Consider the following 24,310-nt stretch of genomic DNA (forward strand, 5'->3'; position numbering starts at 1 on the left):
ACAGCTATGTGTGGGAGGAAGTGGGTGTGGAGGAAAAATGGTTGAAGAGAAAAAGTTAGAAAGTGATGCAGGGCTCCTCTAACATGCATGAGTGACACAATGAGTGGCCCATTCTTTTTCTATTCCACAGGAAAGCCCTTTAACCCACACTTTCATATCAACAATGCTGTTTCCAACATCATCTGTTCTGTCACTTTTGGGAATCGTTTTGAATACCATGATTCTCAGTTTCAGGAGCTACTGAAGAGCTTGAATCAAATCTCGGTGCTTCAAACCAGTTGGGAGTGTCAGGTAAATAGACTATCATCCTTACTGAACAGAGGTAAATTGTCTGATGGGTGCTGTCCTCCTTTCAGAAGAAAAGAAACAAGCAAGCCTGTGAGAGGCTGGCAAGAGCTGAGACTCTAAGCATAGAAAGGGACTAGCAAAAGAAATGAAGAAAGAAAAGGATGTTTGGAAACAATGATGTGAAAGACCATGCCTGAGGGATCTAAGCATTTCTAGAACACTGTTCAAGTAATGTTTTTCTCACATCCTTTGCTAAATGATCAATTGATTAACATTTATTAAACGCCTACTCTATGTCAGGGACTGTGTGAGGTGATAGAGATATAATAACAAAGGTGAAGTAGATTCTGACCTTGGGGGATTTACATTCTTCTGCTTATGGTGAAAACATGCTCTCAAGTAAGTGTAAATACAAATAAAAATAAGGGAATCATTTTGGTAGAGTAGGAATTGGAAGCCAGAAGGACCAGGAAAGGCTTCATTTAGAAGCTATCACTTAGGCATAGTTTTGAAGGAAACCAGGGTTTTATCCACAGCACTGCAACAGGAGGAGAATGGAGACAGAAGATAGAGAGAGAGAAAAAGAAAGAACAAAGAGGGAGAGAAGAGATACAAAGACTTCTAGAGAAACAGAATGAGAGAGACAGAAAGAAGAGACAGTGAGAGAGAAAGATAATTTCTAAAGTGCTGATATGAAAGATTTGTAAAAAGTTTTACATATATTTTCTCCAAACTTGGAGTCTTTGCACTTATTCCTCATGACTAGAATTCTTTTCCTTTTCATCTCCACATCTTGGCCAGTGAAAATGGCAGCTAAGTGGCAGCAAATTCTGAAACCACTCTATATTCAAGGTACAAAGACTTCTTTGGTTTATCTTATACAAGAATATTTTTAACCCCAGCTCAAGGTATATATTCATAAGCCTCAGATATCCTTTCATACCCTAAAGCTTTATTGTGCCAGATTTATTCAACTAATTTTGAGGAATGATTTTATCAAAAGTTATTTTTGCAACTTGTAGCCTGAGATGGCCTTGCCCAATCTGAGTCAGACTTGAAAATATGTCCTTTGTGGCTGCTTTCATTAGTGGGTCTAAAATCTCTTATGCCTCTGTCACTAGAGAATATAAAGTATTTGGTAATCTATCTCCCAAAACAAACAGGAATCATATAAACACAATTACAAAACACTTTCCACACTAATAAAACTAGATCTAAACAATTGAAAAAAAACACATTAATTGCTCATGGGTAGGATAAGCTAATGTAATAAAAATGACAGTCCTACTCATATTAATTTACTTATTTGGTGTGATACCTCTCAAATTACCAAAAAATCTTTTTATAGAACTAGAGAAAATAATAAAATTCATTTAGAAGAACAAAATACCAAGTATATTGAGGAAAATAATGAAAAAATATAATAGATTGTGGCGTAGCACTACCAGATGTTAAACTATACTACAAAGCAGTGATTATCAAATAAGGCAGGTACTGTTAAGATATAGAAGGATAGATCAATAGAAAAGACTAGGAGTAAATGACCTCAGCAATGCCGTGTTTGCTAAAGCCAAAGATCCCAGATTTTAGTGTAAGAATCCACTACTTGACAAAAACTACTGGCTAAATTGGAAACAGCATGGTATAAAATAGGTTTAGATCAATATCTCATACACTCTAGCAAAATAAGTTCAAAATGGGTATAAGACTTAAGCATATAGAATGATATTATAAGTAAATTAGGTGAACATAGAACAATTTACCTGTCAGATCTATAGAGAAGGGAAGAATTTAAGACCAAACAAGATTCAGAGAACATTACGAAATGTAAAATGAATAATTTAATTATATTAAATTAAAAAGCTTATATACAAACAAAACTAATGTAACCAAGATTAGAAGGAAAGCAACAAACTGGAAGAATATTTTATAAAAAGTTTCTCTGATAAAGGTTTAATTTCTCAAATATATGATTACTAAGTCAAATTTGTAAGGAACCAAGTCATTCCTAAAATGGTCATGGGATATGAATAGGCAGTTTTTACATGAAATATATGTCAATAATCCTATTAAAAATGTTCAAGTCCCTGTAGATTAAACAAATGCACATCAATACAACTATGAGGTACCCCCAAAGAACTTTAAAAGAATGCATGCTTTTTGTTCCAGTAATACCACTATTAGGTCTGTATCAGAAAGAGATGAAAAAATGGAGATGGACCTGTTTGCACAAAAATATTTATAGCTGTGGTTTTGTAGTGGCAAAAAAAAAATTGGAAAAAAGGAGGTATCCATTGATTTGGGAATGGCTGAACAAATTGTGACAGCCTATGGTGATGAAATACAATTATTCTATAAAGGAAAGAACTGCGTGATTTATAGAAGAACTGAAAAGACCTCCCTGCAGAACCTGGAGAACACTGGACATAGTAATTGAAACACTATGGGATTATCAAATATGATTAACTGCTTTTAAAAGTAATGCAATGTTCCAAGACAATGCATAGGATCTTATAAGAAAGAATGCTATCCACATCCATTGAAAGGATTGTTTGATTTGAAATCTAAAAGAAAACATGATTTACCATTGGTTTCTTTTGGTATATGATTTGGGGTTTTGATTTTATAAGATTACTCTCTTAAATTAATGAATTGTATAAAAATAGATCTTGCGTGATAGATTTCAGTGATAATACATGTATAGTGGAGTTGCTTGTCAACTCTGGGAGGGGGGAAGGAAGAGGGTTGTTAGTCAATATAAATCATGTAACATTGGAAAAATTATGAGTAAATTTGTAACTTGAATAAAAAAAAATCAATTCAAATTTCATGTTCAAATGCAAGATGCATTTCCCAATGTCTCTAGTACTTTTTGCCTTCCCCTCTGAAATTCCATTTCAAGTATCCTACATATATCTCACAAGAATCTACTTATTAACCTGTTGGATTACCAATTAGAATATGAGCTCATTCCCATCACTATCATTTTGGACCAATCTTTTACTGGGTGTGTATTTTTTCCCTTCCTTAGCATTTAGCCCAGTGGCTGGCACATAGTCGATGTTACACATACTAAATGATTAATAAATATTTGTGAACTAGCTGATTACTCAACATGCTCACAAAAACCCATTCAGCTACTTGTTCTTATTATCCCCATTTGAAAGAAAAGGAAACAAAGGGAGGAATAAAGCAATGATTTTTCTCACAGTAAATGTGTCTTAAGAGAAATTCTAACTCACATCTTCCTGAATTTTACTCCAGCACACCATCCATTCTGCCTCCCAGTTGATCAGTGAGTAATCCTTACCAAAAAAGTCAATTAGGTGCATCAATACATGGCCAAGGGGTCTGGTATATGAAAACCATAATTGGATAAATGCCAAGCTGGAGGTTATGAGTCTAATACTATGGGATATGCAGCAGCAGTTAAAAGGAGGATGAGTTTGGAAGGTTAAATTTGATGACACACTAAAAAAGTAAAATCCCAAGCCAGACTTAGAATAAGAAATTTGAAGGCATAACACAGCTCAAAAGGAAAGGGCACTCATTTCTCCTTCTTCTCTTTTCTTTTATATTTTTTAGTTCTTCGATAGCTTTCCTAGGATAATGAAATGCTTGCCAGGAGCTCATAAAAAACTCTTTAGAGAATTCCAGAAACTAGAGTCTTTTGTGGCCCATATGATCAAACAACACAAGGAAGATCAAAACTCTGAGGAAGCCCAGGACTTCATTGATGCTTACCTGAAGGAGCTGTCCAAGGTAATGGAGACAACACAAGAAAACATGCACAATGTGCTGGAAAAAAAATCAAGGCCTTAAATGGGGAGGGACAAATAGGTTAATATGTTCAAAATTTACATCTGCCTCATAACTTGAGCATCTTTCCTCATAGACAACCTGAGGATGTCCTGAATAAAAATAAAATTTCAATTTTATATAAGTTAAGTGGAGTGTATGTATGGTGGTGGGGTTGTTTGGAATTGTATGTAGGTTGTGGTGGTTCTAGAAAATCCAGTTTTTATTTGGATATCGAAAAGATTCTAGAGCTCATTTAATTCAGCCCTCTGCCTTTATAGATGAAGAAACTGAAGAACAAAGTAATTAATCAAATGACCCTGCCCACAAAGCTAATAGGAATCTGAGGTGGGATTTGAACCCAGCTCTTTCTGTTTCCTAAGTAGTACCCTACTCCGATTGAGATTAATTATTGGCCCTGATATTTCAACCCTACTAATTCATCTCTCTGCATATTACTTTACTCATCTATAAAATCCTGTGTGCCCTCAATTCCATAGAGATATTGCGTATATATTCTTTTTTTTTTCGAATTTAAACATTATTTTATTTGATTATTTTCAAACAATATTCCTTGGAAACAAAGATCCTTTTCTTATCTTCCCCTCCTCCCCCCTCCCTTCCCCTAGCCAATGCATGATTCCACTGGGTATCACATGTGTCCTTGCTTCAAACCCATTTCCATGTTGTTGGTATTTGTATTAGGGTGTTCATTTAGAGTCTCTCCTCGTTCCTGTACCTTCCACCCCTGTAGTCAAGCAGTTGCTTATCTTCGGTGTTTTTACTCCCACCTTTTGTCCTTTGCTTGTGGATAGTGTTTTTATCTCCTGGATCCCTGCAGAATGTTCAGGGATGTTGTATTGACACTAATGGAGAAGTCCATTACGTTCTCTTGTACCACAGTGTGTCAGTCTCTGTGTACAATGTTTTCCTGGTTCTGGTACTCTTGCTCTGCATCACTTCCTGGAGGTTGCTCCAATCACCATGGAATTCCTCCACTTTATTATTCCTTTTAGCACAATAGTATTCTATCACCAACATATACCACAATTTGTTCAGTCATTCTCCAATTGAAGGGCATCCCCTCGTTTTCCAATTTTTGGCCACCACAAAGAGAGCAGCTATGAATATTCTTGTACAAGTCTTTTTCTTTATTATCTCTTTGGGGTAAAGACCTAGCAGTGCTATGGCTGGATCATACGGCAGACATTCTTTTATCGCCCTTTGGGCATAGTTCCAAATTGCCCTCCAGAATAGTTGGATCAATTCACAACTCCACCAGCAATGAATTAATGTCCTGACTTTGCCACATCCCCTCCAGCATTCATTACTTTCTTTTGCTGTCATATTAGCCAATCTGCTAGGTGTGAGATGATACCTCAGAGTTGTTTTGATTTGCATTTCTCTGATTATGAGAGATTTAGAACACTTTTTCATGTGATTATTAATAGTTTTGATTTCTTTGGCTGAAAACTGCCTGTTCATGTCCCTTGCCCACTTATCAATTGGAGAATGACTTGATTTTTTGTACAATTCATTTAGCTCTTTATAAATTTGAGTAATTAGACCTTTGTCAGAGGATTTTGTTATGAAAATTGTTTCCCAATTTGTTACTTCCCTTCTCAATTTGGTTGCATTGGTTTTGTTTGTACAAAACTTTATAATCTGATGTAATCAAAATTGTTTATTTTAAATTTTTTGGCACTTTCTATGTCTTCCTTGGTTTTAAAGTCTTTCCCTTTCCACAGGTCTGACATGTATATTAGACTGTGATTACCTAATTTACTAATAGTTTCCTTCTTTATGTTCAAGTCATTCACCCATTCTGAGTTTATATTGGTGTAGGGTGTGAGGTGTTGATCCAAACCTAATCTCTCCCACACTGTCTTCCATTTTTCCCCACAGTTTTTATCAAATATTGCATTTTTGTCCCAAAAGCTGGGGTCCTTGGGTTTAATCAGAGACAGTCTTGCTGATGTCACTGACCCCAAGTCTATTCCACTGATCCTCCTTTCTGTCTCTTAGCCAGTACCAAACTCTTTTGATGACCACTGCTTTATAAGAGAGTTTGAGATCTGGGACTGCAAGGCCACCTTCCTTTGCATTTTTTTCATGATTCCCCTATATATCCTTGATCTTTTGTTCTTCCAAATGAACTTTGTTATGGTTTTTTCTATTGTGTATATATTCTTTGTAAACACTAAAATACCATAAAATAAATTATTGATTATACAGGCTATCAAAATATAATATCTCTGAGAATTTGTGTAGAGATGGAACCAGTATCTGCTGTTAAATTTATGGGACAAATATTCTTTTCACCATCGTATTGGACATTATTAATGTCAAAGTCCCCAAATGTCTAAGAGCTGAATGTTTCCTTAAGCATCTATATATCCACTCTGAAATATTCAGTAGACCACACATGAATTGTGTTCCATTTTGGGACTGGAGAAGATTGAAAGAAGGGAAGCCAGCATGATGGGGGCCTTTCCAATCATGTCCTATGAGGTTTGTGTTAAAGCAAAAGGATATGTTTAGTCTAGATAATAGAAGTCTTCAAGAAACATAGTAGCTATTTTTTCACAACTCAAATCAGTGAGGAGGAAAGATTAGCTGTCTCTTCCTCTTCACAAAAGGCAGAATAAGGTGGAAGAATATTATGAGGCAAAGTTCAGTTGGAAATAATGGAGGAATAACTCTGAGTGGAATTATTTGACACAAAATGTCATGGATTGAAGTCAGGTGAGCAGATGTTGGTACATTTTAGAAGGATTTAACTTCAAGTATCACTTGGATTTGAATCAGAGGTATTAAATATATGGTCAGTGTGTTTGTTGCAAGTGTGTATCATTTGAAATGGAACTTAGGTTGCAGAATGGATAAAGCTCTGGACTTCATCATCTTCCTGAGTTCAAATTTGCCCTCAGACTCTTACTAGCTGTTCATTGAACATTTGATAGAATTCACTAAGGAATCCATCACTCCCTGGGGATTTTTTCTTAGGGAGTTCTTTGATGGCCTGTTTCAATTTCTTTTTCTGATATGGGATTATTTAAGAATTCTATTCCTTCTTCTGTTAATCTAGGCAATCTATATTTTTGTACATATTCATCCATATCACCCAGATTGGCATATATTTATTACCATATAATTGGGGAAAATAGTTTTTAATGATTGCTTTAATTTCCTCTTCATTGGAGATGAGGTTCCCATTTTCATATATGATACTGTTAATTTGGTTTTCTTCTTTCCTTTCTTAAATTAGATTGACCAGTATTTTGTCTATTTAGTTTGTTTTTTTCAAAATACCAGTTTCAAGTCTTATTTATTAGTTCAATGGTTCTGTCACTTTTGATTTTTATTAATTTCTCCCTTAATTTTTAGGATCACTAATTTGGTTTTCTCCTGGGGGTTTTAAAGATTGTTTCCCAATTTGTTACTTCCATTCTGATTTTAGTTATATTGGTTTTGTTTCTACAAAAAACTTTTTAATTTCACATAGTCAAAATTATTGATTTTACATTTTGCTTGATTTAAAAATTTTCCCTTCCCAAAGGTCTGACATGTATACTATTTTGTATTAGCTAATTTACTTATACTTTCCTTCTTTATGTTCAAGTCATTCACCCATTCTGAGTTTATCTTGGTGTGGGGTGTAAGGTAATGATTCAAAACTAATCTCTCCCACACTGTCTTTCATTTTTCCCCGCAGTTTTTATCAAATATTGGATATTTGTCCCAAAAGTTGGGGTCAGTCCTTGGGTTTATCAGAGACAGTCTTGCTGACATCACTCACCCCAAGTCTATTCCACTGATCCTCCTTTCTGACTCTTAGCCAATACCAAATTGTTTTGATGACCACTGCTTTATAGTATAGTTTGAGATCTGGGACTGCAAGTCCTCCTTCCTTTGCATTTTTTTTCATGATTTCCCTGTATATCCTTGATCTTTTGTTATTCCAAATGAATTTGTTATGCTTTTTTTCTAATTCAGTAAAGAATTTTTTTGGTAGTTCAATAGGTATGACACTAAATAAGTAAACTAATTTGGGTAGAATTGTCATTTTTAATTTGTTTGCTTGTCCCACCCATGAGCAATCAATGTTTTTCCAATTGTTTAGATCTAGTTTTAACTGTGTGTAAAGTGTTTTGTACTTGTGTTCATATAATTTCTATGTTTGTCTCGACAGATACATTCCTAAGTATTTTATATTGTCTAGGGTGATCTTAAATGGTATTATTTTTTAATTCTTGCTGCTGAAATTCATTAGAGATATATAAAAATGTTGATGACTTATGCAGGTTTATTTTGTATTCTGCAACTTTGCTAAAATTGTTGATTATATCAACTAGCTTTTTGGTTGATTCTCTAGGATTCTTTAAGTAAACCATCATATCATTTGCAAAGAGTGATAGCTTGGTCTCCTCGTTGCCAATTTTAATACCTTCAATTTCTTTTTCTTCTCTAATTGCTGCTGATAGTGTTTCTAGTGCAATGTTAAATAATAGAGGTGATAATGGGCATTATTGTTTTACTCCTGATCTTATTGGGAAGGCTTATAGTTTATCCCTATTGCAGATGATGTTTGCTGATGGTTTTATATATATATATATATATATATGTATATATATATATATATATACATATAAATACTGTTTATTATTTTTAGGACAAGCCCTTCTATTCCTATACTTTCTAGTGTTTTCAGTAGGAATGGGTGTTGTATTTTATCAAAGGCTTTTCCTGCATCTATTGAGATAATCATGTGATGTTTGTTGGTTTGCTTGTTAATATGGTCAATTATGTGGATGGTTTTCCTAAAACTGAACCATCCTTCAAGAGGATCAGGCTCCCATTAGAGGAAGGTTCACGGCTCCCACTAGTATAGTTTTTCTACCTATTTCATCCTTTAGCTCTTCAAGTTTCTCCTTTAGAAATTTGCATGCTATGCCATTTGGTACGTACATGTTGAGTACAGATATTTCCCCATTGTTTATGCTGCCTTTATCAGGTTGTAATTACCTTCCCTCCCTCTTTTAACTAGATTTATTTTATTTTACCTTTGTCCGATATCATGATTGCAACTCCTACCTTCTCTTTAATAGTTGATGCTCAATAGATTTGGCTCCATCCTCTTACTTTCACCCTATTTTTATCTACCTTCCTCATGTGTGTTTCTTGTAGACAGCATATGGTAGGGTTTTGGATTTTAATCCATTCTGTTATTCGCTTGCATTTTATGGGTGAGTTCATTCCATTCACATTCAGAGTTATGATTACTAGCTGTGTATTTCCCAGCATTTTGATTTCTACTCCTGGTCCTGCCTTTTCTTCTTTCCTGATTTCCTTCTACACCAATGTTTGTTTTTAATCAGTCCCCCTAGTTCCCACCCTTATTTTACTTCCCTTTCTGACCCTCTCCCTTCTTATTGACCCCTCCTTATTTTACCTGTACTCTTCTTAAAATTACCCCTCCCCCCTCCCTCCTTTGTACTGCTTCCCTCCCCGCCAGTCCATTTCTTACCCTTCTATTCCCCTATAGGGCACAAATCTATTCTCTGCCCCAATGGATTGAAAGCATTTAAGAGCAGAGTATTTCCTATCTTCAACCTCTTTACACTTCCAGTGTATTGATGTTCTCCTCCCTCCCATCACAAGCTTCTTTGTGACATCTAAATTTACCCCCATTTGTTTCTTTTCTCATTTCTTTTAGTATTAACCTCTTTTTTAGCTCTAGTTATATATATGTATATATATACATAACTATAGTTATGTGTATATATATATACATAAACATGTGTATGTATTTATACATACATATATCTATATACCTATTTATGTCTTGTCCTTTCATCCTATACCATTTGTCACTGTTCCCTCTAAGTGTGATACTTTTAGCTGCCCAGGTAATAATAACAGTTTTTAAGAGTTACCAAGGACCTCTTTTCTTATAGGGATACATGTCATTTTAACTTACTGAGTCTCTTAAAAATTTTTTTTCTGTTGTTTTGTTTTGTTTTTGTTTTTTCCCTCTTTTTAATTACCTTTTGATGATTCTCTTCAGTTCTGTGCTTTAACATCAAATTTTCTGTTCAGGTCTGGTCTTTTATTACGAATTCTTTTAATTCTATTGTGTTGAATGACCATACTTTCCCCTGTAAAAATATAGTCAGTTTTGCTGGGTACTTGATTCTTGGTTTTAGACCTAGTTCCCTTGCTTTCCAAAATATCATATTCTATGCCTTTCAGTCCTTGAGTGTAGATACAGCCAGCTCTTGTGTTATCCTCACCGTGGTTCCATGGTATCTGAATGACTTTTTCTTGGCAGCTTGTAATATATATATATTTTTTGGTCTGACAGTTCTTCAGTTTGGCTATAACATTCCTGGGGGTTGTCAGTTGGGGATTAGTAGAGGAGGTGATCTGTTGATTCTTTCAATCTCCACTTTTCCCTCTACTTCTTGGATATCAGAGCAGCTTTCTTAAATAATTTCCTGTAGTATAATATCCAGGCTTTTTCTTTCACCATGGTCTTCTGGTAGACGAATGATTCTTAAATTGTCTCACTTTGAATGTTTTTCTAAATCCTCTGTTTTGTGAACGAGATGCTTCATATTTTCCTCAATTTTTTCATTCTTTTGGTTTTGATTTATATTATCCTTCTGCCTTGTGAGGTCACATAATTCCAGTTGTTTTATTCTTGTTCTTAAAGACTGGATTTAATCCATGGCTTTTTGGTCATCCTTGTCATTTTGGGCTGATTTTCTTTGGAGGTGATCTTTCATCCTCTTTACCTCATCGTTCATCTCCTTTTTCTCATCTTTCATCTTCTTCACCTCATCTTTGGCTCATTATCCAGCTGTTTGATTTTGGCTTTCAAGACACTATTTTCTGTTTAAAGATGCCTTATCTTAGTTTTTAAAATTTTTCCCAATTGTCTTCAGCCTTTCTTAATTGTGTTTTGAATTGCATTTTGAGTTCTTCCAAAGCCTGCATCCAATTTGCTGGGATTTCTGATTTTTCCTTTGCTAATCCTTTCCCCTCTGTTTTGTTCACTCATTGCTCATTACCTGTGCAGAAGCTGTCTATTGTAATTTCTTCTTTTTCTATTGTTTCCTCGAGTTTACCCCTCCTTTGCTCCCCATATTTGTCTGTGCTCTTGCTCCTCTGATTATTTTTTTGCTTTTGGGGCTTTCTGTTAGTCTTCCCTCTTGAAGCTTTTTCAGATTTCTCTGTGCAGCCTCTTGGGGAGGAATGTTGGCTTCCCTGTCCTCTGGAGGCTTTTGTTTAGATTAAGTTCAGTTGGGTTTGGCTGTCTGTGCTCTCAGGCCAAAAACTCCTGGAAGGCTGGAGCTAAATGGAAGCTCTCAGTTGCCACGGCTCTCTCCAGTTCTCTCCAGCTGCTTCCCTGCCACCTGAGTTCCACACTCTGAGCCTGGCACAGCCCTGCCTGCAAGGAACACCCTCTAGACCAGTATCTTTGCCCACCCAGAGGTTCCTGTCCTTGAGGGAGTCCCAGCTCTCTGGGGGGAAGGGGTCCTGACCTCCCTGAGCTCTGAGGGCTCCTGAAGGGATTAAGTTCAACTGGGTTGGTCTGGATGTGCTCCGAGGCAAAAACCTCCTGTAAGACTGGAGCTAAATGGAAGGACCCAGCTGCTGGAGCTTCCAGCTCTTCAATCTCTCTCTGGCTACTTCCCTGCTGCCTGTGTTGGACACTCTGAGCCTAGCACAATCCTACTCACAAGGTAAACCCTCCAGACCAGCACCATTGCTTGCCCAGAGGTTCCCTCTGCTTCTGGGGGCTCAGAGCTCTGGGTTGGGTGGAAGGGTTCCTTGGACCTTCCTTCTGCCTTTCCCTTAGAACCAATGTTTCTCAGATTCTGGCTGGGGGGAGGGGTGTGTACCTTTTGAATTGAGTCCAGCAGAAGGGTTCCCCTGCTCTGTCTTGTTGTTAGGTTGGATTTTCAGTCCTCTAGGAGCATTTAGTTTGTGATTGGTAATGAAGGTTTTTCAGAGGTCTGAACTATTGCTGCTCCTCAGCCACCATCTTGACTCTGCCTCCAGTGATTTACTTTTAATCAATTCCCTTAATTCCCTCCCTTGATATGCTTCCCCCTCCCTTTTGTTTCCTTCATGTTTTGGGGTCTGTTAATTTCCCCCCCTCCTTCCCTCACTTTTTCTACTCCCTCCTCCCTACCCCCCTTAGTTTCCTCTTCTCCCTTACCCTGTAGGATAACATAGAATTCACGATCCCAATGGATCTAGATGCTCTTCTCTCTCAGAGTTTATTTCACTGAGAGTAAGGCTTAAGTATTACCTATTAGCTCTCTCTTCCTCTCCTTATAAAAGTATTCTTCCCCTTCACTTCCCATGTGTATCTTTGGGTGGAAAAGATTATTCTATTTATTTTATTTCTATTTCTTCATGTATCTCTTAGTACCATCATCAATTCCCCACCACCCTTTTTTTCTTCTTTTTTGTACATATCATCTTATAGCCCTTAATGCTCCAATCATTCCCTATGAGTGATTCTTCTAATTACTATATTTATGAATACAATTTTTGAGATTTACAAATAACATTTTCCCCATGTGTTAATATGCATAATTTGATCTAATTGTAGCCCTTATGGAAGAGAGTTTGAATAAAAAAAAAGCATTTTTCTCCTTTTCCATTTCTTCATGTTTAGCTTTTCATGTTATTCTTGCTCTTTGTGTTTCGATAGCAAAGTTTCCACTCAGTTCAAGTTTTTTTTCTTTACAAATACTTCAAACTCTTTTATTTTGTTGAATGCCCATACTTTCCCCTGGAAGTATATAGTCAGTTTTGATGGATAGGTGATTCCTGGTTGAAGACCTAGTTCTCTTGCCTTTCTGAATTTTGTGTTCCAGGCTTTGCAGTCCTTTAGTGTGGAAGCCACCAGGTCTTGTGTGATCCTGATTGGTGCTCCTTGGTATTTGAATTGTCTCTTTTTGGCTTCTTGTACAATTTTCCCCTTTAATTGAAAGCTTTGTAATTTGTCAATTAAATTCCTGGGAGTTGTCTTTTGGGTATTTAGTGTAGAGGGTGTTTGATGTACTCCTTCAATGCCTGTTTTTCCCTTGTTCAAGAAACATCAGGGCAGTTTTCTTGGATGATTTCTCATATTATGATGTCAATGTTTCTGGTTATTTCTGACTTTACAGGAAGACCAAAGATTCTCAGATTATCTCTCCTTCTACTGTTTTCCTGATCTATCACCTTGTCAGTGAGATATTTTATATTTTCTTCTATTTTGTCAGTCTTTTGACTTTGCTTTTTAATTCTTGCTGTTTTGCAAGACCGTTGTCTTCCAGTTGCTTAATTCTGGTCTTTAAAGATGGGTTTTCCTTTTCAGTTTGGTCTACCCTGATTTGGGGGGCTTCCAGCTGTTTCTCCAATTGGGAGTTCTTTTCCCTTAGATTGTTCTATTCTCTTTTCATTATTTCCCATTTTTCATTCCAGGAGGCTTTCTCCTTTGATAACCTCCAATTTAAAATCTTTAAGAGCATGTGGAAAATTTCCATTTCTTTTGGAAGGTTTTGGAGCATTTATTTGGGTTTCTCTTCTGCTATTTCCTCTATAGTCTGTATTTTTCCTCCATAAAAATTATCCAAAGTCAACCCCTTCCTCTTGCTTTTCTTGGTGTTGGAAACTTATTCCTGGGCACTGTTTGCCATTTCTATGGTTGTTTTTCTTTTCCTTTCCAGTCAGAAATATGAGTGAGAAGGGCTGGCTCTCTGTCTATGGAATTAAGGAGCAAGTCTTTTGCCTGAGTCAAACACTCGAATGTCCGCAGCTGCACTACCTTCCAATGGGAGCCAATGTTCTGCGCTCCCATGCCTGCAAGTGTTTAGAGTGCTACTACTCTCAGGGGTAGCTCCTTGGTGGTCTTATTCAGCTCCCAAGACTGAGATGCCCCTAACTCACTACAGAGGTGCACAGTTGTTGATTATGGCACTGTTTCTGAATTCCCAAGATCTGAGCTCACCCACCCTCCTGCCGGAATTTCGAGTATAACTGGTCTCAGGGGTATGTCCTTGGTGGTCTTAGTTAGCTCCCAAGACCTAGAGGTACCCCTTCCTCAGTCCAGAGGTGCCCCTCATTCACTTATTGATTCTGGGGGCACTGACTCTAACTATGGCTCCATAGGTGTGGTGGGGGAGGGTAGATCAGCTCAAGTTTAGCTGGGAGATTTTTGCTCCTTTATAGTATGGAAAGGTCCGAATTCCATGTACCTTCAAAGCTGTGCCCTACTGTAGAGTCCCTCGATTCTCATGAGAATAGTTTATTGGGGGTCTTTTGAGGTCATCTATATTGTTGGGTCTGAGGAGGGGAAGCGAGCCATGTCTAGACTGCCACCATGTTTACCCAAAAGTTGGAATAATATCTCTCTCTATGGGTTTTGAGGGAGAAATACTCTGTAATTTTCCCAGCCCAAAAGAAATGGGAACTCTAATTCTTAGGAACACTTACTGTATTCTTGGGAGCTAATGGGAAACATAAATTCTGTCCCCCTCATATTTTACAGTCCTGTATTTGAGGGGTTAGTTACTCATGTTCTAAGAGAGATAGAATTTTTTTAAATTAACCAACTAGCATTTGCCTTTCTATTTAAGGGTAATATCAGCTCTAATTTAAAGGAAAACAATTTAGTCTCATGCACCCTGGACCTCTTCTTTGCTGGAACAGAGTCTACATCAACCACTCTAAGGTGGGCTCTGCTGTATATGGCCTTTTATCCAGAGATTCAAGGTATGGTGATAGTCCCAGGCTATGAAAGTTTCATACATCCTTTTAGGATTCTGCCCAGAAGAAAAGATCTATTCATGTAGAGACATAATATTTGCAAAGTAACTTACGTACATCATCTTGATTCAACTGGCTTTGGAAAAGAGCAGTGATTCCTATCCTTCACAATCATGAGCACCCTTTTTGACACCAAAATTTTTTTCAACCCCCCATCAGATGGTAGTTGCTGGTCAGGACAATAAAGTATAGGATTTGAAGCCAGAAAGATGTGAGTTCAAATCTTGCCTCAAGCACTTACTAATGATGTAATCCTGAGCAAAACCTATAAGTCCATTCAACATCAGTATATTCATTCATAAATAATGATAATAATAGCCCTTCTCTCATATGGGTGCTCTTAAAATCAGACAAGTTAATGTGCTTAAAGCGCTTTTCAAAACATAAAGTACTCCATAAATACTAGAACATCCCAAGATATTGCTAATTGGTCAATATCTAATTAGGAGGTAGCCTATTAACCTGTCCACCACTTTCCATCCTCCAGTGTTGATGAGCCTATAGACAGGAAAAGAATCCTTGTCCACTTCAGTTATTAATCACATTTTGCTAAATAAGAACATCCCTCAGAATAAGTAAGGACAAAGAAATGTAAAAGCAGAGTGTCTGATCCAGCTCCCAGATACAAGAAAACACAAACTTCTCTCTAATCCAGACTCTTAAAAAGAAATTAATATATTAAATGAAAAGTGTAAATTTTCCCATTAGATTTTTTGTTTTTTTTTTCAATTATTTTAGTGGCACTATGATTATTTGTTCATCAGAAAGCTATGTGTTGACAAAAATTAACACTTCATAATGTTTGTGTCCTATTAAACATGAAAATTTCCCTTATATTTCAAATAGAAATGCTCAATTGTAGAATGACTTCCATGGTGACAATTTCCAGAAAGTATTCACTGAAAGAAAAATGTCCTTATTTATCTTTAATATACTACATCTCCACTTTACTTGCCACAGGGTCTTGTACCTTTGGTGAAGTGTCAAGCCAGACTTCCATCCAATCCAATCATGGGTACAAATGTGCTTCTCACACTTGATCAGAGAAAACTGGATGTGGGGAAAGAGAGCCCTGAGTTCCAATCCACTCTCAGATATATCCTAAATGAATAATTGAGAAAGTTACTTAAATTCTGTCCACTTCTTCTCTAAAATGGAGATACTCTGGGGTCAGCTGGGTAGCTCAGTGGATTGAGAGTCAGGCCTAGAGAGGGGAGATTCTAGGTTCAAATCTGGCCTCAGACACCTTCTAGCTATGTGACCCTAGACAAGTCATTTAACACCAATTGCTTAGCCATTTCCAATCTTCTGTCTTGGAACCAATACACAGTATTGATTACAAGACAAAAGGAAAAGAATTAAAAGAAAAAAAATAAAATGGAGTTAATCATTGTATTGATCTCCTGGAATTGTTGTGAGGATTAAATGAGAGAATATTTATAAAATACTTTATAAATTTATACTTATGAGCTATTATTTGACTCTCAAAGAAACTGTCTTCCTCTTTTTCCAGGTAAAATACAAGCTGAGATTGACAGGGTGGTTGGCCAGTCCCGGCAGCCCACCATGGCTGATAGAGAAAATATGCCCTACACTAATGCGGCCGTCCATGAAGTCCAGAGAATGGGCAATATCATTCCTCTCAATCCACCCAGGGTGGCCGCAGTTGATACCACAGTGGCAGGATACCATATGCCAAAGGTAAATGACTTTTTCTCTCAGGAACTTATAGTGGTTCCATGACTTCCACCTGCCTGGAGGTGGGGATAGAAGAAGGTACAAGAAAAAGCATCAACTTTACAAGGGTTCTCACCTTAGCATTCATGAGCCTGGGGTGTGTGTGTGTCTGTGTGTGTGTGTGTGTTTCTGTGTGTGCGTGCGAATGCACATGTGTGTATAAATCAATGCCATGTAAGTGATTTGCTTTGTAACTTTATTTCACTTGACAAATTTAATTCCATTTTTTGAGGGTTCCCTAAGCTTTACTAGGACGATTTTCAATGCCTTCCTTGGCACACAGAGGGAAAGATCATTGGATTCAAATCTTAGTCATTGATTTCCCCAGTCTGACAAGAAAGAGCCTTGGACTAGGTGTCCAGAGTCTGAGTTTTCAGACATCTACTTGGGTCCCATTTTTTACATTTTGAATGTTCCTCTTTGGGACTCAGTTTACTCTTCTGAAAAGGGGCACTCGATGAATGAGAACTATTATTAGTAATAGTAATAAAACAGAAAATTGGGTGTAGAAAGTGTCCTCAGACATGGACTGCTAGGAAATAGTCTTTCAGTGCTGAGAAGGGCCTTGGAAGAGAGAATGTCAGCAGAGAGGAGTGTTAGAACTCAGAATGTCAGAACTGGGTGAAGAATTCAGGATCATGTCAGTAATGAGAGCAAAGCTGAGGAGAAGGAATGCGCCCCCAGTGCCCAGGCCCACAAGGAGTATCTGCCATAGCCAGTGTTTGACTTGCCCTCTTCCACCATCAAAGACTGCCTTGCTTCTCTGGGCATCTTTGACACCTACTGAGAGCAGAGTAGGGAGATGACCTTCCTGGCTCTGGGAACCAGAATGATACAAGCACAGAGGCTCTACTGGGGCTTTCCCCAGGTTGTCCCAACTAAACAACCAATATCACCTGAGATGGCAATGAGGTCTCTGGCAAGGTGAACAAGTAGACTCAGATGGACACTGACTACAGAAACCTTCAGATTGTGTATCAGGGAACCAACTGGCCACCGGGGCTTGGTGAGTACCTTCTCCTGGGCCATCAGCTCCAACCCAGGCTGCTACTTTTACTGGAGAAACATTAGGCTCTGGAGACTGAATAGAAATCATGTTAATATAACTCGGAGGTTCATAAAGCCTTAGCAGGTCTTATGCATTCCCTTCCATCATCCACACAATTCAATTCCATATATGATTATTAAGTGCCTTCTGTGTACCAGGTGTTAAACACTACTGAGAATAAAACATGGGTCTTCTGATCTGAGACTCATTTCTTTTTTCATCTACTGAGTTGATAATTATGTGTCAGACACTGTGAGGAACAGAGAACAGAGAAATGATAATAAGCATAGGATGAGCATTTGTAGCCCATAATAAATATCATCTCCATTGTCTTAACAACAACAAGGGTTGGGGGACCTGTAATCACCACATTTACCAAGTAAGGAAATTAAAGCAGGAAGGGAAGGGACTTACCTAGGGTCACATAACCAATTACTATCTAGCCATTAGAAAGCTTTGTGGTCTCTGGACATCCTTTGCTCTCTGACCCTCATTCTCTAGTCTGGAAAATGAGAGAGTGACCAGGACCATTCCAAATCAAAGTTTCTTGGACTCACTCCCTTCTCTTTATTTACAGGGGACCAAAGTGGTGACCAATATGACTTCTTTGCACAGGGACCCCAAGGAGTGGGCTACCCCTGAAACCTTCAACCCAGAACATTTTCTGGAGAATGGTGAATTTAAGAAAAGAGAGTCCTTTCTGCCTTTCTCAGCAGGTGAGTCATACACTGTGCTCTCCCTGGCTCCAGGGGCTTCCCCTCAGTCCAGTTAGATTTGAGCCTTTACCAGATCATTTCCTCCAAATGCAAAGAGGAAGGCAGAGGGAGGGCAGCTGACTTGCCTGCCATGTCTCAGAGGAACCAGGACAGCCTCAGGGATGGGCTCTCTGGGGTGCTGTAAAGTGACAGGACTATTACTTAAGCCATCTTTGCTTTCCATGACACCAAACAGCTGCTGAGACCAGCTCTTGTCATGGCACTGAAGGGGTTGGCACACAGGCTCAGTCTCCTGATGGCTGCACCGGGACATGCTCTCATCAGAAATAATGAGTTTTGGGAGAGCTGGAGGAGTGGGGAGTATTCTTCATGCTCCCCTGGCAGGTGACCAATTGTGCAATTAGCTCCTAGATATCATCCAGGCTGATGTAATAATTAAAATAGTTGAGGCCATAACTTGTAATGATTAAAATAGTGGAAGATATAAATTGTAGTAGATATAAGAGTGGATGAGTAAATTGTGACTGCAGAAAATATGTTTTCACTACATTGTCTTGTTTTTAAATCAATAAATAACGTGGTTGCCAGGGAAAAATTCCCAATTATTCAAATATACCCAAGTCAGCTGGGTTTTATAGAGATTTTAATTAATACAAAAATGGAATTAAAGAAAAGGAGAGAATGAGAGAAAAAGGAAATAATGAGAAAATGACTATACCAGCCTAGGCAGGCATGAGCCAGCCTAGGAAGAGAGGTATCAGTCAGTCTTTTATCACTCACCACAAGATCTGTCCAAGCAAGGATTCAGAGGGACAGAGTCTCTTCAGAGGGAGTTCCAGCCAGAGACAGCCTCTCTCAGACTGTCCTCAAGAGCCTCTCTCAAGAGACTGTTTCTTAATCTCAGATTTTCATCTCCTTATGAAGGGAATTTTCTCCTATGTCACCTCCCCTAAGTTCTCCCATCTACCAATCACAGTAGATGTTTTTCAAAGGACAGACCATTCTTAGTTTACACCTCAGAAGACTAATCTTTTGAGTAATTCAAACCTGTGTAGACTAGAATCTCTGAGTAAGTTCTCACCTCTTTGCTCCTTGTAAGTTCACAAGTTGCCTGACCTTTATAGGTACTTAGCACCCTTTTGTATTAGTCCTAAAAATAGGCGTGGCTTAAGAACTTTTTGCCTTATTATAAGTATGGGTTTAAGTATCTTTCATTGTTCAGCAAAGAGTTTATAACTTTATCTTCCCTTAGGCATGCTTAAGTATGGTGAAGTAGAGGTCTCACATTCCTGATCTAAGTTACTTCATTGTTTAAAGTGGGGAATGGTCTTAACCCAACCTTATGAAGTAGGGTCTGAGAATTTTTAAGGTTCCCACTGAATTCCAAGCTAATGGGGTCTGTCCACATTCTGCCTCCTTCTTCCAAAGCCTCCTCCTTCAGTCAAGTCAGTAGTTCAAGTCAAGCTGGCTCTGAGATAGCAGACTCAATGCCATTGCAGTCTTATCTCCCTGGGAAGACCTGCCAAACACAGTATTCTCACAAGGCAGGCTGGTACCTTCTCTGTTTCTTCCAGACCTAAGCAATGGTTTCAAACACCAAGAGGTGGTGACTGTCCAGTATCACACAGTTAGTAAGTGTCAGAGGAAGGAACTCTGCTTGGAGATGCATTATTTCAACTGTTCAGAGTTTGGTGACTGGCTTGGAATTGAGAAGCCTTGGCATCAAATTCCCCCTCTGGCACTTATTAGGTTGTGACTTTGGACAAGTCACTTAAAACCAGTGGTTTCCTGATTGGTCAATGGAGGATGTTGGGCCAGATGACCTTGAAGGTTCTCCTCAGTGCTCTGATTTAGGTGATCTGACTCCCTAATGTGGGCCCTTGAGACAATACCCTGACATACTGTCTGTGCCATGCTTTGGAGGATTCACTGATTCCTAATCTCTTTGCCTTTCAGGGAAGAGGGTCTGCCTGGGAGAAAAGCTGGCTCGGGCTGAGCTCTTCATTTACTTCACTTGCCTGCTTCAGAGATTCACATTCCAGGCTCCCCCAGACACCCAGCTGAGTCTGGACTCCCTACCTGGCCTTACCTTTAATCCTGTCCCCTACAAAATCTGTGCTCTTCCTCGAGAGACACCACCCATGCTTAGCCTGTAGGGGAGACCTGAAATACTTAACTCTTAAATTTTTAAAATCACTATTTGGGCAATCAGAAGGAGTATACGACTATGGGGTTTGTAGTAGTAAATTGACTAGGATACTATGAAATCCAAAAGAAAAATTTGAGGGGTATCGTAGGGGTTTATACTGAGAGAAGAGGGAAGGAAGAAATGGAATGTGATAAATTAACTTACCTAAAGATGTGTGAAAAATCTATTTTAGTGGAGAGGAGGATGAGGTTGGTGAAAGGCAGTGTTTAAACCTTGCTATCATCAGAATTGAATCAGAGAGAATAGCAAACCATACTCAGTTCTGGATAGAAACATATCCTTTAGAGAAGAAAGTAAGGAATAGAAAAGTTATGTGTGGGAGAGGATAAAAGGGAAGGTGAACTGGGAAAGGCAGTGGTTAAAAAAATTGTGAGGAGAGACAGAATAAAAGGAAAGAGCAGAATAAAAAGGGAAAATAAGAAAGAGGGGAATACACAATTGGTATTGATAGCTATGAATGTGTATGCAATGAAGCCCCCCCCCCAAAAAAAAACAGAAGCAGACAAGAGAATGGATTAAAAATCAGAATCTTGTGATATGCTGTTTACAAGAAATGAATGTAAGGGAAGATGACAAAAACATAGTAAAAGTAAGGGGGTGGAGCAAAATGTATTGTGATTCACTAAAGAAAATGTATAGTAAGGGGCCACAAGGCATAAAACCTCTCGGCAAAATGGAGAAAAGCAGAAATAATTCATGGATCATTTTCAGATAATAATACAATAAAAATTAAAATAAATAGTGGCTATGAAAGCCAAATTTAAAATTAAAAAATAATTTAATATTCTAATTCTACAAAAGGGGTTGGTCAAAGAACAAATGATAGAGATGAGTCAGTAATTTCATTAAAGAGAAAGGCAACAATGAGGTCGTATAACAAAATTTGTGAATTGAAACCGAAGCAATACTTGGGGGTAATTTCATATCTCTAATGGATTACATCAACAAAATAGAGAAAAATCAGACCAATCAATTGGATGTACAAATAAAACATTAGGAAAAGAGCAAATCAAACATCTCCAACTAAAAACTAAATGGGAAATATTGAAAGTGAAGAGAGAAATTAATAAAGCTAAAAGTAAGAAAAAGGTTTGAACTAATAAAGAAGAGTAGGAATTTGATTTATAAAAAATGAAGAAAATAAGGCATTTGTTAATTTCATTTTAAAAAGGAAAGAAAAATAAAATGACTGGTATCAAAAATGAATGGTGTTAATTCACTGTCTACGCAGAAAAAGGTAAATCGATAAATAAGAACTATTTTGCCTACTTATATGCCAATAAATCTAAGTGAAATGGATAAATATTTGCAAAAACAGAAATTGCTCAGATTAACACAAGAGAAAATGGAATACTTAAATAACCTCATTTTATAAAAAATAAATTAAAAAAAACCATCAATGAGACACCTAAGAAAAAATCCTCAGGACCAAAAATGTTTCTACCAAACATGTAAAGAACAACTAATTCCAATACTATATAAAGCACTGAGAAAAATAGGCAAAGAAAGATTCCTCCCAAATTGTCTTTATGAAGTAAACAGGATTCTGATATCTAAGCCAGGAAGACCAAAAAGAAAATTATAAACCAATTTACTAAAAGAATATAGATCTAAAATTAAAATACCAGCTGGTAGACTACACCAATATATCACAAGGATCATTCACTAAGACCAGGGAGGATTTAAACAAAGGATGCATTGCTGGTCCAATATTAGAGAAACTATGAGCATAATTAATCATGCCAGTAACAAAATTAATAGAAATCAAATGATGATTTCAATAGATGTGGAAGTAGCTTTTGTCAAAACACATCACCCAATATGACTGGGGTTTTAGCTTTAAAAGAAAACTCATACAAGTATGAATTTATTCCAAAAATTCAAATTTACTTTTGTTAAATTGGAATTTTATGAGTTATATCCTCTTTCCTGATTATATGACAATTGTATTCTAATTGTGCTCAGATTTCATTTCAATTTTTCTAATTGAATTAGAATTTATTTTAATTATCACCATTTATTCTAATCAGACATTACTTCAATGAAATTATTTGAATAAAGCTGGAATTGTTTACTCCCAGTCGAGTTCATGAAACCCCACGTAGCCCTCACGGGTCCCCGGCTCCTTCTACCTTAGTTCTCAAGCCTGTTTTCAGAGGCAGCTTGTCCTGGGGAGCAGAAGGCTGCCTTGAAGTCAGCTGAGCTGGGCTCCAACCAGGCTCTGAAACCTACACAGAGTTGGGTGCCCTTGTCAGATTCCTGATCTGTCTAGACTTTTTCCTCTTCTCTTCTAAAGCAGAGGCTGACTCTCCGGGGTCCTTCCTGCCCCAAAGCTGTGGCTCTGTGATATGGGACCTACTAGAGGGTCCGTTCATGTGTGGGTGCCTCCCCTGGTCACTCCTGCCAAGTAATCTCTCCACTTCCCAGGGGACAAGCCCTGGCTTCCTTTCCTGGGGAGGCGTGTTTTTACTCTCTGCAGGCACGTCCTGGCTGAGGGCGGCGGGGTGGGGCACGGAAGAGAGGCTCGCACTTCCTGGAGCTCTCACTGGCTGGCTCACAAAACCCCGCCCTCTCAGCAAACCCAGGGAACTGACACAGCTCAGGCTTGATCTCTCCCTGGAACTCTTGTTCCTGGTGGCCCCTCTGCTGCTGCTGTTGCTGCTGCTGTAGAAGAACTATGTTGGCTGGGCTGGCCTTGGTGCTGGAGCTGGAGGAGGATGCAGCTCCCTCTAGGAAACGTGCTCCCTTCCCTGCAGACCCTCGTCCTCTTCTCTGCCATTCTCCTGATCCTGGCCAGTTATGTGCAGAGGAGGAGGAGGAGGAGGCAGCAGCCTAAATACCCCCCGGGGCCTCTTCGGCTGCCCATATTTGCCAACGTCTTTCAGATAGACATTAAAAAACCCCATATCAGCATCCAGGAGGTAAGGAGTGCGAGGGGAGGGCAAGAATCCACCAGCTGTGAGGAGGCAGAGGAACTGGGTGGCTTACAGCCTGCCTGTGATCATCCCTGCTCGACTCTACCTGGAAACAGCCTCTTATGATGGGGGGGGGGGGGGGGGGGAACTTCTGGTTTAGAGCGGGGCGGTGGGTTCCCCTCCTTCTTCTGACATTTACCTCCTTTGCGACTCGGAGAAACCCACATGTTCATCACTTCTGGGACAAGTCATTGTGGAGTAATTTTTTCTGTATGGCTCGGATCAGATGGCCATTGAGATCCCTTCTGAACTGTCATCCTGATCAAATGAGATGACATGTAAAAAGTGCTTTGTAACTTTAGAGAAAAAGAGGAATGAGGGTATTTTCTTCATCATCATCACTATGCAAAGTCATTGAACCTCGGCTTTTCTAAGTTTGCTCTTTTGTTCAAAAAGAAGAATCCTAGCACTTCCCTCCCAGTGTCGTGGAGAAGATCAAATGATTTAATCATTTATAGGGCTTAGCACAATGCTTGGAGCACATTAGACATTTGTGGACATGCAGAAGATAGATGAACAGATAGATGGACAGAGAGATAGAATGAAAAAGAGATCTGGATAGGTATGTAGGTTTATATTATAAGTAAGATATTATAATTGTCTATAAAATGAGAGGGGAGCTGCTTGAGAGAAGGGGCTGTCTTATGGCTCTTTCAGTATCCTCAGCACTAGGCATAGTGTGGCACAGAGTAGCCTTTTCAAAAATATT

General features: G+C 38.3%; 1 protein-coding gene across 1 annotated transcript in view; it reads left to right on the forward strand.

The window, feature by feature from the left end:
* Positions 1 to 22,700, forward strand: part of LOC103098058 (cytochrome P450 2J4-like) — a 38,017-nt gene extending 15,317 nt beyond the window's left edge. Inside the window, exons 4-9 of the mRNA XM_056815043.1 lie at positions 131 to 291; positions 3,874 to 4,050; positions 14,727 to 14,862; positions 16,430 to 16,617; positions 18,279 to 18,417; positions 20,374 to 22,700. Coding sequence (XP_056671021.1) covers positions 131 to 291; positions 3,874 to 4,050; positions 14,727 to 14,862; positions 16,430 to 16,617; positions 18,279 to 18,417; positions 20,374 to 20,573 — 1,001 coding nt within the window. The 3' untranslated portion in view covers positions 20,574 to 22,700. The remainder of the gene's footprint in view (positions 1 to 130; positions 292 to 3,873; positions 4,051 to 14,726; positions 14,863 to 16,429; positions 16,618 to 18,278; positions 18,418 to 20,373) is intronic.
* The last annotated feature ends 1,610 nt before the right edge of the window (positions 22,701 to 24,310 follow it).

Source organism: Monodelphis domestica, chromosome 2 (assembly GCF_027887165.1).
Source record: "Monodelphis domestica isolate mMonDom1 chromosome 2, mMonDom1.pri, whole genome shotgun sequence".
In the NCBI taxonomy this organism is placed as follows: Eukaryota; Metazoa; Chordata; class Mammalia; order Didelphimorphia; family Didelphidae; genus Monodelphis; species Monodelphis domestica.